The sequence below is a fragment of the Chaetodon trifascialis genome, chromosome 21 (assembly GCF_039877785.1).
Source record: "Chaetodon trifascialis isolate fChaTrf1 chromosome 21, fChaTrf1.hap1, whole genome shotgun sequence".
Classification (NCBI taxonomy): Eukaryota; Metazoa; Chordata; class Actinopteri; order Chaetodontiformes; family Chaetodontidae; genus Chaetodon; species Chaetodon trifascialis.
The window spans coordinates 15456496-15474915 of record NC_092076.1 but is presented as its reverse complement, the minus strand read 5'-3'; the positions used below and the strand labels follow the sequence as shown (position 1 = coordinate 15474915).

The window sequence follows — 18420 nt, the reverse complement described above, 5'->3', positions numbered from 1 at the left end:
TGGTCTATATCTCACCCAGGCTGTTTAATTATGTAAACTTATGGCCAGAGAGCGAGAGGAAGGCTTGCGTTAGGTAATAAAGTGAACAAAGAAATCACCTCTAACAAACAAGAAGCACTATCTAATGGTGTTAAATCTTCAAACATCGACGGAGAATTCCTGCTTCACAAATAAACCTGAAAAACTGAAGACAAACACGCATATTCAGAAAATAGTCTCAGCCAAACAATCGAAGCAGAACTCTAAAATGGATTTCCCTCAACAGCAAAGATATGGCCGACCTGGGAAACAAGCTATGCTCGAGTCTGGGAGACAGAGCAGATATCAAAGAGAAATGGAGGGATAGTTGAAAGGCCCATGAAAGATAGAGGGAAGGACGCGCATCAGTATGACAGCCTATTTGGAAAATTGATGCTGTCGTACTGCCGCCGTGTTCCTCTCGCTTCCATGCGAAAGAGCATGTGGTTAGAAACCGGGCTGCGTGAGAGCAAGGGAGGGGCAAGGTTGATTGTTGGTTCAAGGAAAGCCCCTGTATTGAGAAAACGGTCTTATTTTGGCAGCTGTGACCCACTTTTACACATTCATGCTTGAGCTATGATATGCACACTCACACACATACAGTACGCACACCCACACGCCCACACATGCTGCAACGCATCAGTGAAGAGGAAAACAGAGGCATCTGGAAAAGTCGTCCTCTGGGAGGCATTGACATGATTTGCGGGGGCTCGCTACGTTTCCCATAACTTTGGTAGTGCAGCTCTCTGCTAGGTGGCTTCCCAGCGCGTTTGCTGTGGCAACTGATGGCTGCACAACTAATTGGCAAAACACACGAGCAGGCCGGGATTGTACTGCACCGTAATGTAAGGAGGCATGTGAGACCACACAATGTATAAATAATTGCACATTAATGTTTAACTCTAGTTTAAGTGTCTCCTCAGGAGTGAGCGGGAGCGTTTAAGTTCCCTGAGGCTCAGCTGGAGCTGAATCGACAAACGTCATCTTGGACGTTATGGCCTTGTTTGTGCTTTTAGAATGTTTTTGAATTCCATAACATATACTGCAAGCTCAGGTTATTGTTACTTAGGAGCTCTGAGCGAATGAAAAAAACATTTCAAGGTGCACATTTGTGATGTGTCCCTGGTTTCAAAGCCCCCTGTGTGTCAGATTTGAAAAAAACTGTGTCCATGGCAGCCCCAGACGTGGCACTGTGGCACGTGAGGAGGGCTGAAGGAGTAACTGACAACATGAAATAGGATGGCATTAATCTGATCACAAACACCAGCTGTAAACCATTACTTACAGAAGAAAAACGAGATCACAGATGCTTTGAACAAGACTGCTGAGGCGTTTTTTCGTCAGCACAGTGTCTTAATGGGAATAAATTAGCCATTTAAAAGTGTGCTTCACATGCTGATGCCTCCATGTGGGAGCCAGAATTCCCACAATGCTTTGAAAAATGTGATTTTCAGTTCCTAATGTGATGTCAGTGGACTGCTCGCAGTGAGGTGATGATTTCCAATTCTGTGAAGCTTTTTAATCAAAGGATGCAAAGTGACAAGAGGGCAAAAGCTTATGACTTTTGTGGTGAGGCAATGTGGCTGGTGATGAAATGCTCTAACTTTGTCTGTGTCAGGAAATTATAAAAGTGGAGGTGCGGTGCAAAAAAAGCTGAGGGGAACTGCAGCTGGGTGATAATTCGCTGTGGGTTCATCACTCTAAATGGAACCTGTCATGTTACACAAAGTCATTTGATCCTGTTAAAGACTCCCTCTGATGAAAATCTAGTTTTTAGCTCGTTAAAATGTCCATATGGTGTTTTTTATTTGCTAAAAGACCAGTGACAGTCTCACAAACGGATTCACTTAGCCGGGGATCATACGTAACAACCCAAAAGGAACCAATCCAATCAACTCGCAGTGTGGGGTATCAGAGGGTGCAGCTACATATCAGTATTTTGCAACATGTTCTGCAACCCGTGAGTTTATTTTTCTCGGGTTTGATTCATTGACTGTGTCCAAACAAATCTGCAGCGTGCTAGATAATGTTAGCCAGCGCTAGCCTGCCAAGTTACAAGATGATTCATATCAAATGCTGAAAGGACAGTTTTTATTGTCTAGGGTTGCTGAGAAAGTTGAACATCGCGCAACAGTTTGTCAAATAGGGAAGCTGCTGTTAAGGCTTGTGTGTTTGATGAGTAGCGGGGGGGGGGGGGGGGGGGGCTGGAGATAGAGGAGGTTACATTTAAAGCAATGTAAGGCATGATGGGATTTTCTTTCATGGAAAAAAATGTCCAAATATGTATATTTGATGAGCAGTGATGAGGGGTTTAGGCTTGACAAACGCTGGACGTGGCTGCAGGCACTGAAATAAAGAGCACACAGAAGGTGCAGTCCAAACAAAAACTCAACATCAACTTCAAACCAAGAGCAAAATGCTAATGTCTTCGCTGTACTCACACTGGGAACAAACTGGGAAAGCACAGAGAGATCAGGACAATCTGGCCACAGGTAGAGCTGAGTGCCTTCCTTAAATACCCTAGTGATAATCAGCCTGATGCGCGGCAAGTGCACTGCTGATTAGGCGGAGCCAGCTGAGTGCAGGGACACACCCAGCTTCAGACGGACAGGGGAACAGACAGACAGACAGACAGACAGACAGACAGACAGACAGACAGACAGATAGCACTAAGGGAAAAGGGAAACACTAGGACAAGACGGGTTAGAAGAACTTTAATATGTCAATATTTACTGGTGCAGTTGTTCAAAAGCTAGCTAAGAAAATTTGTTTTGGGCACCAGCCTGTCACATCTGAGCCACACATTTCTTTTTGGTGACTCCAAATTTCTTGTCAAGGTCACAATGGTGAAATTTTTATATTTCTTACAGGGTAGATTTGGAATATCCCAAGATTCCCTGACGACACTTGCAGCCGATTATAATAATCTGTAACTGATTGCTCTTTGAAAGGAAGCTTCCAGTTCCTATATGAGGGTGCCATTCCCCAGGCTCGCACCACCATTAACTCCCATTCATTATATTCTACAAAGCAGCACTACAGTAATAATCATTTATAGTCCCAACCACTGAGCTCTCTGAATATATGGTCCTGATCAAAAGCCAACACCGAACATCAAATGGGCTCATTCAGTTGCAAGTCTGGCTGTAAATTAGTGAGACATAGCATGCCAACGCTGGTGCCAGGGACAGGAGCTGGGACAGGATTCTAGACTAACAAGACAGTTATGGGAAGTGATGACAGTATGTTGGCAAGTGCCATTGCTCCAGACCTGACCCACTATTCATCTTGAAGAGGCAGCCGGCAAACAGATAAAAGCTACGAGAAATATCGACGAGGTTAAAATGTTTAAGCGCTCTCATAAGTGATTTAATGCGTTCAGCGGGTTTCATTTGGCATTTTTTTTCATTTGGCACAACATGCAGACAAGAGAATGTGCGTATTATTCAGTTTTATTGACAGGATATGAGGTTAAAGCAGCGATACATGACACAAGGAACACCTCTTCATCTTGTCCTTTCTGGGAGGTGTTCTGTTTCTACACCACTCCGCCCGGCTCGACACTCCACCCGTCCAAAGCCTATAGCTCGACGTGTAGCCCTGTGGGCAAAAAAAACGCAGCATTATCAGAAATTCTTGACAAAGCACTTTCAGGAGTAGGACTTAGCAGCACGCATAGTTAAACTCAAGGGAACAGCTTCTCTTAAAAGCTCTTGTACCAGCTCCGGCTCTTTCTGCAATTTGGGAAGCACAGTTTTCAAAAGAAATTGGGTCATGGTAATGGCAGAAGAACATGGCATGTATAAAGGATCGGCCCCTGGAGAGAGAGCGCGAGGAGTCAGGAACAATGGCGGCCTGCTCGGATGCGACTGTGTTTCATTGCTTTGTCAGTGCTGTAACAGCAAAGTCTTGTCAGCTGAAAAACTGGTATGCCTCAGCCTGCCTTCGTGTTTCCCACATTTAGGTAATGCGTATCATCTCAGGGCAACGAGTGGGCAAAGCGCTGATCTTGGGTCATTTCATAAACAAATAAGAAGCTTAAAGTGTTTCTTCCTCTAATGATTGTGAAGTTCAGAGCTTTTCTGGATGAGAAAGGGTCTTTTGGTGGTCATGTGGAAAAAAAGGAGAAATCCAAGGCACTCTGAACGTGTCTGAAGCCTTTATTCTGCATGACCAGTCATAATTGCAAGCTTAAAATTACAGAGGGGGAAAAAAAAGAGATCCAAGGCGCTAAAAAAAATCAGTTAAAAAGCCTTTCTTCTGCTCAGCTGCTCACTGTGAAGTTTTTAAATTAGAACTGTGACTACACAAACAGAAAAGCAGAAGCTTTTTAACTGATTTTAGCAGTGCCTTAAATCTTACTTTAACTTGATAATAAGTCTCAGAAGTGCCGGGCTGTATCAAGAGTAGAATAGAACAGAATGGGGTAACAGCCCTATATAAGGAGAATATGAATACCTAATATTGGTTTATAACTGACTAGTATATTATTATTATTACCTAGTAATATGTGTATTATTACACACATGAGCAAATCCTTACAGTGTGTTTATAATGTGTCATAAAATACTGAAAAACAAAAGTTAATTTACTCATTTCTAGTATCGTACTGATGAATAGAAGGTTGGATATTGACCTGTAGGTGCTGAGTGCATTACCATAATACACAATGGTTGTGCAACAGCTGTTTTAAATGCATCTGGGAATCTGTCTGTTTGCAGAGATGTATTTACAATCTTCAGGACTTGAAACACTGTCAAACACACGAGGTGGACGAGTTAGACTCGGTGACAGTCTTGCAGAGCTCAGGTGAATTTTCCCGTGGTTCCATCTGTTTCACAGTGTTTCTTGGGTTCATCTACATTCACATAAGCAGCAACGCTGGCTCTGATTGAGCTTATTTTGCTACTGTAGAATGTAATGCAAGTCCTTCCCAGTTTGATGCAGAGAACCATGGACGGGTGGGGGGCAGTGCCAAGCAGCTGGTCAACAGGGGAAAGTAATATTCTAGAGTTCCCAACATTTCTCTGTAATAATCTCGGAAATGTAATCCTGTCTTGCCAGATGTACTGCTTTGTTATAGACAGTCATGGCTTCTTTGTGTATATTACAGTGAACTGTGAGCCCAGTTATCCTCCATTTTCTTTCAGCGGCTTGACAAACCCTCTTAATCTAATTAACACTTTCATTGTTAAACCACGGGGAGATTCTGTCAGTCGACCTCTTTTTAACCTTCATTGGAGCAACAGTATTTAAAGTACATGACGTGTTACTGTTAAAATGTTCAACCGTGTCACTTAAAGAATAGTCAGCACTGTGAGACTGTTACCATGCTGATGAGCGGTTTCATTCACATACTGTGTGAGACATTCATAGCTACCAAGCGTGATCAGCTCTGAGAATATAAACGCATACACGCATACAGAGTGTAATGATGATGATTCTGGTTTGATATCAAGAGCAAGATATTCAAATGAAGTAAGTTCATGCAGGTCAATGTCATTACACACAAACTGTGTAGAAAAAAAATGGCTGCAATCCATTAGTTATGCCAGTTTCATGGCAATGTCTACTTGAATTTTGCAAACAGTAGCTAACATTAGCCACCAGAATTGTTGAAATTGTTATTTAGTTGCTTTTTGTGGGTGAAAGTTGCGTAGTTCAGCTTTACAAATGCACCTATACTTACTTAAAGCTACATTACAGTGTGTTCCAAACCACTTATTAATTGTTTATATCATGCTTATAAATGATAGATTGGGGAGTGGTGGGGGTGAAGATAGACAGAATATGCTGAAAATAACGCAACTGAAATCCATCTTAATCCACACAATAATACCACCAGGAATGACACCCACAAGAAAAAACTCCAGATCTAGTAATTACACCAAATGCAGCCTCATGCAGGATGCATCCTCAATCATGTTTATTGCAGGAACAGAAATGGACCTGAAACATTAATGGAGCATCATCCCCGCTGGTCACAAACCGCAGCACACAGATGTAGAAGACTTGCTTTAAAGCATTATCTTCTAGCTATACATTTTGGCATCTTATAGAGCAGATTTAACTCATGTGTGCATTTGGAAATACAGCCAATTGTGAAGGAGGACGTCCGTAAGAAGGTGTGTATGCTTTGCACCACTGTGTGCTTTTATTTGATGTTTGGCTTCTAGCCGTCATCCATATGTCTCGAAGCACGTCTATATCTCATGTTGAAGTCCCAGTGAAGAGTTCAGTGGTGAGTTTAAATTTTTCATCACAACAAGTATGGATGGCATCGTAAAACGTGGTTACCAAGCAACTGCTTCTCAGCCTCCCAATCAGCGGCGTTGTTGGTTTCAGATTCAGACACAAATATCATCACGCTCTCTTTTCCTCCTCTGCATGTCACTCAGTGTGCAAAACATATAGTGAATGGGCTCATTTGGTACGTAGTAAATGAAAAAAAAAACAAAGTGTTTTTGATCGAGGAGTCTTTCAGTTTCGGCTCCTGGAGGACAAATCTGTTTCCTAAGTCAGTCTCTCAACTTCAGCCTCATGTGCTGAAGGTGTAGCCTATAAGCCTTTCAGGAGATACTGTAAGTTTATAGGAAAGGCTTAGACTTTAAATTAGGATCTTTTGGTACCCTAACCTGCTGCCAGTCACACCACTGGTGATAGTGAAAAAAGATGCTTATGCAAAGCATTTTTTCCCCCTACTGTTCCTGTCAGGGAGCTTTTGAAATCCCTTTTCTAATGAGAGCTGGCATTCCACCTTCCTTCAGTATTTCCTCCGGAGGGGAAGCAGGGAGGGTTAGCGACAGAGGGATGACAGCAGTGAAAGTGCCGCAGTCAGGAAAAGTCCTCTGCTCTCGTCTTATACGGAAGACATACTTGGGTTTTGAGATTTGTCTGTTTTATAAACAATGTCATATGATCGCAAGGCGGCGGTCGGCCGTGTGACCTCCGTCTTCAGCAGCGATATCTGATCTGGCACCGCTGGCTGTCCCTGCAAAGCTCTGACAGGCGGTGCTGATGGAGGTGGATTCAGGCACTTTTAAAGGTCCTGCAATAATCACTTTAGTTTTTCAATTACGCAACAGCACAGACAGGATCACTTCCTTTGTATATGTATACAGTTGTAGATTCTAAAACAGCTTTACGCTGTGTTTTTTAGCTAACTAACAGAGGGAAATAGTGCATCTGCTTGGGACTTTCAGCTGTGGATTAATACATAATTGGTGCTCTAGTGAGTATTTACAGCAGCAGGGCGGTGCATGTGGGAATCAGTCGAAACAAACTAGTGAGTGTGCTCGTGGTAATGAAAGAACATGACACCCAGTGCAACAATGTTCTTCAGTGATGCGTTTTTAACAATACTGAACAACGGTGCAGCTCTATAATGGCGCACAGGAATAAGATATATCAGGCTTTGATGCACACACAAAGCTGGTTAGTAGATACATTCATTGCTGGTTTGGCTCTGTACCACTGCCGGCTGGTGACTCAAATAATTGGGGAGGACAGGAGGAAAGCAAACCCACGGCATCATGTTATCTTACACTAACTGGCTGCTTACCTCTACCTTCTTTTGTTCAATGAACGATTAAGGAGTATAACAACGGCCTGCAAGATTTCCTCCAAACGCCATTAATCCTGTTGTTTCCAGATTAACCAAACAGGCCTAATGTAGAAAATCGAGTATTTCTCAAGTGTGTAGATATACAGGCCTAAAATGTGGATTACAACAAAGTGGAGCACAAATGACAACAGTAACATGCAATTAGTTGCCAGTTTGAGCTAATAGGGTCTGTTGCTACAGCAATTCAGTAAAGCCTGCTTTCGAGGGTATAAATAAAGTTTTTCTCGAGAGGTTTATGGGCATTTTGGAGGCTGCGTGTGTTGTTGAATTGTACTGCATTATAGTTAGAGGTGTTTCTAGTATTTAAGTCTGCCCTCACTGACACAAATAGGCTGAACAAAACATTATAAACAGGTCTCTCTACGTGGAATACCATGCAGTCAACAGCTAGAAATTATTGCACTGTTTGTTTTATTACGCTGAAAAAGATTTAGCTCAGTGTACCTCATCGACTGTTCAACTGAGTGACAGCAAGAGAGAAGACGGACACTAAGAAGACGTCCCACAAACTGTTCCAGCTGTCATTAGTTCTCTTTAATTCCTTGTCCTCTGTGGCGCTGTTGACTTCTTGGATGAACAACTGCAGTTTCATGACCAGTGTGGCTTTGAGTGTGTGTGTGTGTGCGCGCGCGTGTGTGCATCGTTCTGCTTCACCATGAAGGTCGCACAGTCTTTCGCATCAAAATCACTGTCCAGGAATCTGGAGAAATCCATTTGGCTTCTTCACTCCTTCACTACAGTGCAAGAAGCTGGGCGGTGTGCAGTCAAAGTTCTCTGCTGCAGTGCAGTCTGTGTCATCCTGATCCACAGTTATTTTTAAATGTCTGCGGCTTTAGAGAAGAAAAGTTAAGTGAACATCCTCCACGCCACTGTAGTCGCGCCGTGGGTCCAGCCTGGACAGCTGAGGCAGTGAGGCCTGAGGCTGTGCCAGCAGAGCAGAGCTCTCCATCCGCTCCCTGACGGCATCCTTCCACTGCTGCGCCCCCCAAACCCAAATCCTGAAGTCCTTCAGGGCTATAACAACAAGATGTTACATTGGCTAACTCACGCAGCTACTGCTCAGTGAAAAATGGGAACCATGAAACTGAAAAAAGGAAATCTGGACTCTGATGAAAAAGCCTAAGTAAAATGTAATATTGGTTATGAAGGATCTCCTAAACTGCTACTAAAATGACAACTAAGTCTGCACATGTAGAATAACTGCAGTGCTTTGTCCTGATTGGCTGTCACTATAGGCCACTAGTCCAAACTGGGGGCACACTATGTGATTTTAAGCTTGATTTTAAACCTGATTTGGCGATGGCCACTTTCAGCACAACTCTGCAATTACTTGCAACGAACAGGGCAGGTCATCGTGGACAGTTGGCACATAGCAGCTTTAATTAGTGTGCTCTCACCTCCTGACCTGCTGAGTGCCGACTTTCCAGTTCAAATACTGCAAACTGGCCTCACTGCAAAGATTTTTAGTCACACTTTGAGGCAAGCACATAAACAGATCATGCCCAAGTCAGCAATAACTTCAAATTGAACAGAGCGATAGTCATCAGACAAGGCTAGTTATACTGTATATACTGACTATATAAATGAAAAGTGCTCTGAGTCTCACATGAGAAGGAAGCCTCAACTCCCAACAGGGAATTTCAGTCAACATAACTGACTTTGCAATAGAGGAGGAAGGACTTAAAGCTGCACAAAGTCATTTCTTTTGCCACTACGGGGCAGTGAAATAAGCTAAAAACACATCATTGTCATATTATCACTGCATAGCATTGTTTTGATAAACAGTTCCCTGTTCACACATCGTGCAGACACAGAGCAACTCTAGCATTGTTCGGAGTCGTGTTTGTGTCCATCTAGCAAATTCAAGTCCAATATTCACTCTGTTTTGGTCCCCGCCAACTCCACAGAAGACTGTCTGACTTTACATCTGCTAAATGTTCCACTATGTCGCAAACTGTATCTGTTGTGTTGTGCTGAGCAGGTAGCGTACAGTGGGTTTATCAGAGCTATTATGCTGGAAACAGCTGCCTGCTGCTGGAAATAAGGCTTGTGAGAGCAGAGTTGTGGGCTAGAAAACCGAAACAGCTGGCTTTTGAATTGGGTAATTCTCCCTGGATTCATCCCTACAAAGAACCCCTTTCACATGACATAATCATTTGACCACTCTTTTGGTAGAAAAATATTTACTGGTGCAGCTTTGACTGAATGGCAAATTGATGTCAGTTTCGTGATTCAACATTTTCCCCATCTTAGTAATGATGATACAGAACAGTTTCCAAGTCTGTGCAAAAATGAACTTGGAGCTCTCTCTGCTGAGTACACAGCTCACTGTGCAGAACTCTTTCAAACATCTATTACTTATTCTTTATTTATGTCTTTTTTCCCCTCTGCTTTCCATGCAAATCATAACACAAAATCAGGACTGCAGTATGAACTGTACATTTTGTTTTAGTCTCAATGCACAGACACATATTCTAACAAGCACAGGTGCATCACAAATCCGCTTCTGGCTTTTGTTTTCCCCTGATTGTTGCTATCTATGTGTGTCTGAGAATGTTCATTTATTCTCCAGCTTGTGTGCATTTCAGTCTTTCCATTGTTCTTCATGTTATCTGTATATAAAGAAAAACATGAATTCCTCCAACAGGCTCCCTTAAGATTTTTTTCATCCAGGCTCTCTTTCCAGGGTCTTATGACACTCTTTCTCTCCTCTGATATTTACTGGTGCCTCTTTGGCCCACATCATTACAGCCTCCTGCCTGCCAGAAACACTCCCCAGAAACAATGTGCTGTATTCTCATCACGTTGCATGCATTCCCAACCAAGGCAGATAAGTGCGATTTAAGGTCCAGCTCTCACCCTGCAGCTTCCACACACCTCTCTGTAGCTGCCGATGTCAAGACACCCTCTGCAGTTTTTTGATCAGAAAGCGTTGAGTACAAATCTGGGGTGCAATATAGCTCAGCGCTATCCAACCAGGAGCCACTGGGATCGGCTTTTCATCAGAGCCGAGCCCTACCTGCAAGATTTGGCCTCACATCTGGTTTAGGTGTGCTAATTGGAAAGACCTACACATAAATATACATGTCACATTGGTGGCTGTGGCTATTTGCGGCTACAGAAGAGCTGTGTGTAGGAGCACGCTATAGAGCTTTGGTTCATTTCAGTGCAGCAGTGCTGAAACATACTTTACTGGTAATTTAGCCCTATCAGTTCTCCATAATCCCCCAGGTGCCATGGATTGGCTCCAGACCAAAATGAGTGACTTTATCTGAATAAAGAGTGTATTAACTGAGGGAGCACAGCCAATTAGAGTTTCGTCCTGAACACGATGCTTGTTTACAGGCATGTAGCTGCAACATGATAACAGGCAGCTCAAAAGATCAAGGAATTGTGAATGCAAATAAATGTGAGTTTCAAGACGTGCAGAGTGTAGGTGGCTGCAGGAGCCAGCCAGCGACCGTGTGCTGTGGACGGAGGTCTGTGCAGCCATTTAATTTAGAAGTGTTAATGCCAATAACCAGGCTTGCTTCTTTGCTTTCTTGGAGGAGGAGGGGGCTGCAATTTACCGATACTTGGCTGAGTTCTGACGCCAGCACTGAAGTGATGTAAGAGACGGAGGGAGGGAGAAAGCCGAGAAGGAGGAGAGAAGAAGCAGAGAGAGAGAGAGAGAGAGAGAGAGAGAGAGAGAGAGAGAGAGAGAGAGAGAGAGAGAGAGAGAGAGAGAGAGAGAGCGAGGCTCAGAGCCCTGATATTCTCCTCACTTTCGGAGACCCAGACAGAGAGCAACTCCCCAGCGGGTATCCTAACTGAGGTAGGCTGGCTTTTCACACTCCCACCCTTCGAGTATATGAAGAAAAATAACATAGATGTAGTTCGATTTGAATTTTAGTTGAAAGCAATCAAAGAAATTGTCCCGGATCCACACTCAGCTGAGCGCAGCGATGGTTAGGGTGTAATGCTTAACATAAAGATAACACATTCATTTGGAACATACTGGTTCTGTGTGGGTGTCGTGTTACCAAGTTGAACGCGTCGTGCAAACTGCAAGAACGACCTCAAATATGATCGTTTTCCGCGACTAAAACCTGTCAAGTTGTTTGGACGTGTAGGAGCCTACTAATTAATTAATGACGTGACTCTGACGTGAGGATAATAGCTAATGAGCCCACTTGGCTTATGTGTTTCTGCAGCCTAACTTTGACTTGAGCAGAACTGACTGGGTCTCCTGGAATCAGCACCTTGGACAGCGACGCACCGCGGCGCTCACACGCCGCCCAGCCGAGGGAGAGCGCGCAGAGCCCGGGCACCCACCAGCGTTCCCTCCCGATCAGGATATGGTGCTTTCCTGCCGCTGATCCCCGCATGGGTCGCAATGGGCTTTAGTTTGTCCATTGCTTGATGATAGCAAAGAAATGCCCTTGACAACAGTTTACACAGAGTTGTATTCAGCATGACGGCGGCACAGGAGACTGAGCGAGAAGGGGAAGACTCGGTGGCGAAACTTACGCAAGACTAAAGCCCTGCATGTTGAACCAGAGTTAGTGTCGTTACCAAAACATAAGACTTGAAGAGTTCTCCACACTACCATGGGGATAAGGCACCTTTTGTTGCTGCTAATATACCTGGACCCGCTGAGCGTGTTGAGCGCCGCTCCAGGCGGAAAAAAGCCCAAACAGGCGGCCAGGAAGGTTCCCAAAGCCACTGTGGTCCCCACGGTCGTCCCGCAGAAGACGCCGCAGCCGGCCCCCGCCAGCAACCACGACACCTGCCTGGGCTACTACGACGTGAGCGGACAGTATGACAAAATGTTCGAGTGCAACAACACGGACCACCGGTACTGCTGCGGGACGTGTTACCTGCGCTTCTGCTGCGAGTACAAGAAAGACCGACTGGATCAGAAAGCCTGCAAGAACTACCAAACGCCGGTGTGGGTAGTGACGGCCGCCCCGTCGCCCGTCCCCACCGGTGAAACGTACGATCCGAGCATGGATCAGACCAACACGGCGGTCTATATCACCTGTGGGATCATAGCCTTCATCATAGTGTTGGGAGTGTCGGTCAAAGTTGCGTACGACAAAGCTACAGAGCCGCCTCAGGAAATGAATATTCATAGGTGAGTGGGTAGAAGTGCTTCAAATCACATATACTGTGAGAGTGACTTGTGAATGCATGAAATGTGTTTGCAGCACAAACATGTTCTCTGCTCTGTGTTTTCTTTCAAACGTCCCCTCGGTAAGACAGAAAAAGACTTAAAGTCTCATACCATTAGAAGTATATTCATACTGTCCTCTAATGTAGACAGACATAAAGAACCTTTGCAGACAGGGGTCAAAGGTCAAGACTCGTGCCAGAAACAGACTTAGAGTCATGTCGAATGCAGCAGTATTCAATGCACCCGAATGCAACTTAGAACATTTTTTTCCATCTTAATTCGAGATCAGAGTGTTTTTCCCCTATATCTGAAATAATGAACCAGAAATCAGACTGGCAATGTGTTTCAATTAATTAACAGATTGTTATCTAAAGCCAAACTGATGAGCACTTTTCAGATCAGATTCTATCAGATTTGTAGCAGATGTTAAATCTGTGTAAGCCTAAAATAATTACGGAGGAGTTGAAAGAGAACTATCACAGTGATTGTGGTGCTCTGGTGTTCATGAAGAGAGAGAGAGGGAGTGCGTGTGTGTGTGTGTGTGTGTGTGTGTGTGTGTGTGTGTGTGTGTGTGTGTGTGTGTGTGTGTGTGTGTGAGTGAGTGCATCTGTTATGTGTGGGAGTGAGAAGGATTGAGGCCCAACATCGTATACACAATAAACTCGCAAACATCCAGTATAGGATGTTTGCAGATAGAACCTTTCTTGTTTCCATTCAGCTGGGATAAAAACTGCATCTCTGGCGCTTGAATCTGAATATAACCCAGATAATTGGCTCATGAGGCAACCAAGTCAAGGCGGCCAGCTGTCATCAAAGATCATACTTCACTACTTGCCCCCAGTCTTACCCCCACCCCCACCCCGACTCCATGCACATCAGCACATGGCTGTCTGGTGCGTTCAGGTGGGGGTTTGACAAGACTGTTTAGCAGAGATGGGATACCATGGCCGATGATTGCGTCTCACCTCCTCAGCTGGCTCCTACTTCCTCCTGGGGCTTCACCATATGAGAGTTATCATACATGAGTAGACCACATGTTATAGACTGTATCCACATCAGTGAACAAATGCTGACACACATTATTTCCTCAAGATTGAATAGCTTTTCTTTTATTGGATGCATTATTCAACACTTGAGCAATCTTAAGACTTTGAATAATGGATAGTGTTAACGTTGGGGCTGTATCAAGGTCGTGTGACATGCATGCACCGCTGCACATTCAATAAGTAACAGGAGGGGGAGGGGGGGTAAAATATTCATTTAAAAGCAAAGGTTACGTCTGTGGTACATTTGTTGTACAAAAGCTTTGAGCTGCTGCAGCGCTGCAAAAGTAATTTGATTTCCTTTTACACAAGCGATGCCAGAAAAAGCAAACAAACACTTTTTGAACTTTCTTTCATCATGATTGCTTCCCCCCCACCCCCCCGAGGGCTCCATCCTTCCATATGCACCTGGTGCGGTCTGAAAAACATTCAAATTCAACCCAATTAGACGAGATACTCACACATCCAACGTTGTTTCTCTTGCAAATGAACATTCATCATGTTCCCAGACGTAAAAGAAAAAGAAGAAACAGAGCAGCCCTGAATTACCCATAATAGCACAACACTGTCTTAACAATTAGCAGCCATTCGGCGTGCAGAAAACAGACATGCTATCACTTCATTTTTAACTCAGTTCGGCTGCAATGAGAGAGAAAAACTGTACAAGGAGAGAAACATGTTCTTGGTGCAGTCTTAACAGGTGTTCTTGTTTCTTCGGTTTCCAGGGCCCTTGCAGACATCCTGAGGCAGCAGGGGCCCATCCCCATATCGCAATATGACTGTGAGAATTTTGCAGCGATGAACGGCTCACCCAAAGACAACACACCAGTCAGAACCTCATCCAAGAACCACTACACCCCTGTGCACACCTCCAAATCCAACCACGGTAAGAGCTCTTCATCTCTCTCTGCTCAGTGCTCATAGCTTCACAAGGATCTGCTAGTTTATGTGACATGACTGCTGGGCTGATATAGCTTGAAGGCAGATTTCAGCAGTTCAGCCCTTTGCAATGCAAAGCGTTTGCGATGCACTTGTTTTTTCTGTGCAAAAATTCTGCATTCTCCTCCAAAGAGCACCCACTGTGCTCAATCTTTCAACGGTGTAATCTTCAATGTTAACATCCAGTAATCATCCGATTTGAGCAAGAGAGTGCGAGGGAGAGAGCAACAGAGAAAAAGAGGGGCCTGATAGTGGAGATAATTACATGCTGGCAAGGTAGCACGGCCCTGCAGTCTCTGACAGACTGGAAGCGATGACCTCTCCGTCAGTCAGTGGGCGAATCACACGCAGCGCACACTGTGTGATTGAACCCCATGATCCAGAGAAGGGACAGGTAGCATGGATGGGTAATATGGCTGAAGAAAACTATGCAGGTAAAACAGGAGCCCAGGGGAAGCTGGTCAATGGCGGCGGGTTCTCCGGGCAAAGCAGGTGTGATTAGATCGAGAGAGGCAAAGACATGTAGGGAAGAGGAACACAGATGGAAAATAATGAGATATTAGAGGCACGAAGGAGCAGGGAGATGGAAAGAAAACACACGGAGGACATGTAGCCTCAGTGTGGAGGAGAAGTAAAGAAGTATTTTCACATATGTGGTGTTGATTTTGCAGCTGTTAAATACCTAATGTGTGAGGCGGGCTACCCATTTGTGCTATCTGAATTATTTAAATAAAACCCGTCTTCTATAGCTTCTTCAACAGAGCATTACAATGTGTACAATAGAACTTCCATTGACTCATTACACCCTGGTAGAAAGCTTCAGAATGCACCTTCTCATTGGCTGTGGAGGCAGGGAAGCATGTGTCTGGGGGGCGATGTCTGCTGGTTGTGACAGATCTGTTCTGAAAGCCAAACATCGCAGCACTTGATACAATGCACATGTCGTTGTTTTGGTTGATTTGAGCTACAGGACAGCAAAAATATTTTTGCATCTCTGTCTCTAAATAATAGATGCGCATACTTCCAGCTTTATTTGGATTTCCAGTCTCTTGTATGTCATGTAAACTTGGCCTCCTTCTGCCACATCGCCATCTATCAAATACTTACTGGGAACATTTTCTTGCAGCTCAGTGTTCACTGCGACTACAGTCTGCAGTCATTCACTTAGTGCCTTCGCCACTCAGACTCTGCATTATTCCCCTGCTAATGGTCACTGGCTGGCTATGCAGGGGACACCGCTGATACGTAGCTGCACATGGCAGGCTGCCTTCAGCGCGACCTTGCATGCATTTATGCTCAGTAAAGGTCGGGCGTCACTTTATCTGTCTATCTGACGCTCAAGCTCGGCTGCAGCTATTTTGCCTGCTTGCACACAATCACTGTAACTCAGTCTACCCCAGCCAAGCCCTCCCCTCATCAGGGACCACAGCAGTCCTGATGGGGTTGGACATGAAAGGCAGTGACAGCCCGGGCGAAAGCGTGGTTAATGTGTGCATATAAATTGGGAGCTCCGCTCGATGCCCTAACAGGCTCCAAGGTGCTGTGGAGAGGGAGCCCACTCACTCTCGCAGAAAATGCATATTCATATGCGCCTAAATGGGCATTTGGCTCGCGGAGGCAGGCCTCTTAAGGAGAGGGTCCTCGGCTGGAGTTGTCGCCGCTAAGAATGGCACTTCACAACCAGAGGCTTTTTGAGACATTTTAAATCAGGTGGAGAGACCTCATAAAGCAAGTGGCTAAAGGGCCCAAGAGGATCCTATCAACTTATGTCAAGAGCGGGAATAACATCCGTTCCTCCTTTGATCCTCAGCAGGCGATGATGCCCAGTTATTCTCAGCAGCAATCACTCTCTTAGCAAAGAATTTTTTCATTTATTCTCCTCAGAGTTTTGTTTAGGCTCAATTCTAAAAATACATGCTGATTTATTTTTTTTCACGTTGGGCCTTGTGTGGTGACACAGCACCCTTGGCGCACTGTAAAACTTCCCTGCATTTTTAGAATGATATATTTCTTTGAAAAAAAAAGAAAGAAAAACGGCCTACAGCAAAAACAGTACAGACAGCATAATATGATACCAGCGCAAGTGCTGCTATATTTATTCACATCCACTCTGCATTGTTGTGCGGCTCAGATCCTCTTTTAGGTTGGGGTGTAAACACAGAGCGCCCCACAGCCACAACAAGGAGCAGACCTTGAAAGGCAGGAGCAGATACCTTTACAGGAGTTCGCCTTTGGTTAAAGTAAACAATAACCGCTTCTCTGAGTAATGCAGTTTGGCCCACAGCTCTCTTCAGATGAAGTTGATTTATTTACCACACACCACCGGCAAAGATTTACCTCTTTTTTGTTTTTTGAAAAGTGTTGCTCGGTTTCCTCTCTGACATTTTCTTAATGCGCAGAATGATGAAATATAGTTTCCAGGTAGTGCAGAGAGCAGTTGTTTCCTCTGTCTCGGTTTGCTCAACAAAAACCAAAGGAAAAAACAATTACTTCCAGATAGCAGTTCTGCAAAAAATAAAAAAAAATAATACAGCAAATTGGATTATGAGTTATGGGGCTACATGTACTGCACCAGAAGAATTAGCAGATGACTGTATTAGAGTGTATGCTCACGCAGAGGAAAACCTTCAGCCTGTATCCACTGTGTATGAGCTGGAGCTCCTGTACAATACTGGAAGGACCTGAGCAGTCAGTTAATTCAGTCTGAGATGAGCAACCTCCTGAGCTTAAAGGTCAGCTGCTGTGGACAATTAGAGGTCGTGATGATAGAATAACATTTCCAGCTATTTAGCAGCTTTGACATGACCTTCAGATATTTTTAAAGCATGCAGCTGTGTGTGTGTGTCGGTGTGTGTGTGTGTGTGTGTGTGTGTGTGTGTGGGTCTCTCGGAGAGTTACCTAAACAAGAAGTTTTGCCTCAATAACAAAACAGTGATTTAATTACTCTAATTATTCGCCAAAAGGCACTTTTATAATCATATTCAGTGAGCCCTCCTGCCCCTACCACTACCACACACATACAGACACACACACCCACCCACCCACACAAAACACCTCCCTCTCCTGCCTGCAACCTCCTCTAATTAATCCTTAAAGTGAGCTGCTATAACATCTCCACTGTGACCTCGCCGGCTCCCCATTGGCCAGATAATCATCACCCACGTGTTAAAAACAACATTTCTATGCTGACTGCATCAACATGTTTAATAGAAGCTTCCTCCTGTGTGCACCTGTGTTAAACCTCAGCATCTGAGAGACCCCACCTAATTGTCTCCTGCCCTAGATCTCATTATTGCCCCTTATTATACAGCTGGACCTTTGGCTCCCTGAGTGTAGGTGTGTGTGTGTGTGTGAGGAGGTTTCAGGTGTGGAGGCAGGGATCCATCAGCATCCCTTTCCAGCACCGTTACCAGTTAATTATGGACCAGTGTGAATCCTGACTTACTGCACTGCACCATTAGCTTCATGAGAGGGCAGGGCCAGGGTTAAAAGAAAAGGGGCATGTATTTGCCAAAATGGCATTTAAAAAGCTCCCTTTTCAGCCTTCAGTGTGCATCTCAGCCCGAGAGAGCCCTGGAGGAAGATAAAGATACGAAGATACGTGATGCTGAGCTCCAGCTGAACAACTTTATCGAGATGAT

The 18420-nt window shown here is 44.5% G+C and overlaps 1 protein-coding gene across 10 annotated transcripts in view; it reads left to right on the top strand.

The window, feature by feature from the left end:
• The first annotated feature begins 11367 nt into the window (after positions 1 to 11367).
• shisa6 (shisa family member 6) overlaps positions 11368 to 18420 on the top strand; it is a 58232-nt gene continuing 51179 nt past the window's right edge. For 9 of the 10 annotated variants that reach the window (XM_070991239.1, XM_070991238.1, XM_070991233.1 and 6 more), the window contains exons 1-3: positions 11396 to 11456; positions 11836 to 12758; positions 14566 to 14726. In XM_070991239.1, coding sequence (XP_070847340.1) covers positions 12232 to 12758; positions 14566 to 14726 — 688 coding nt within the window. In that variant the 5' untranslated portion in view covers positions 11396 to 11456; positions 11836 to 12231. Of the gene's footprint in view, positions 11457 to 11835; positions 12759 to 14565; positions 14727 to 18420 lie in introns of all 10 variants that reach the window. The other variant, XM_070991229.1, reaches the window with a different exon arrangement.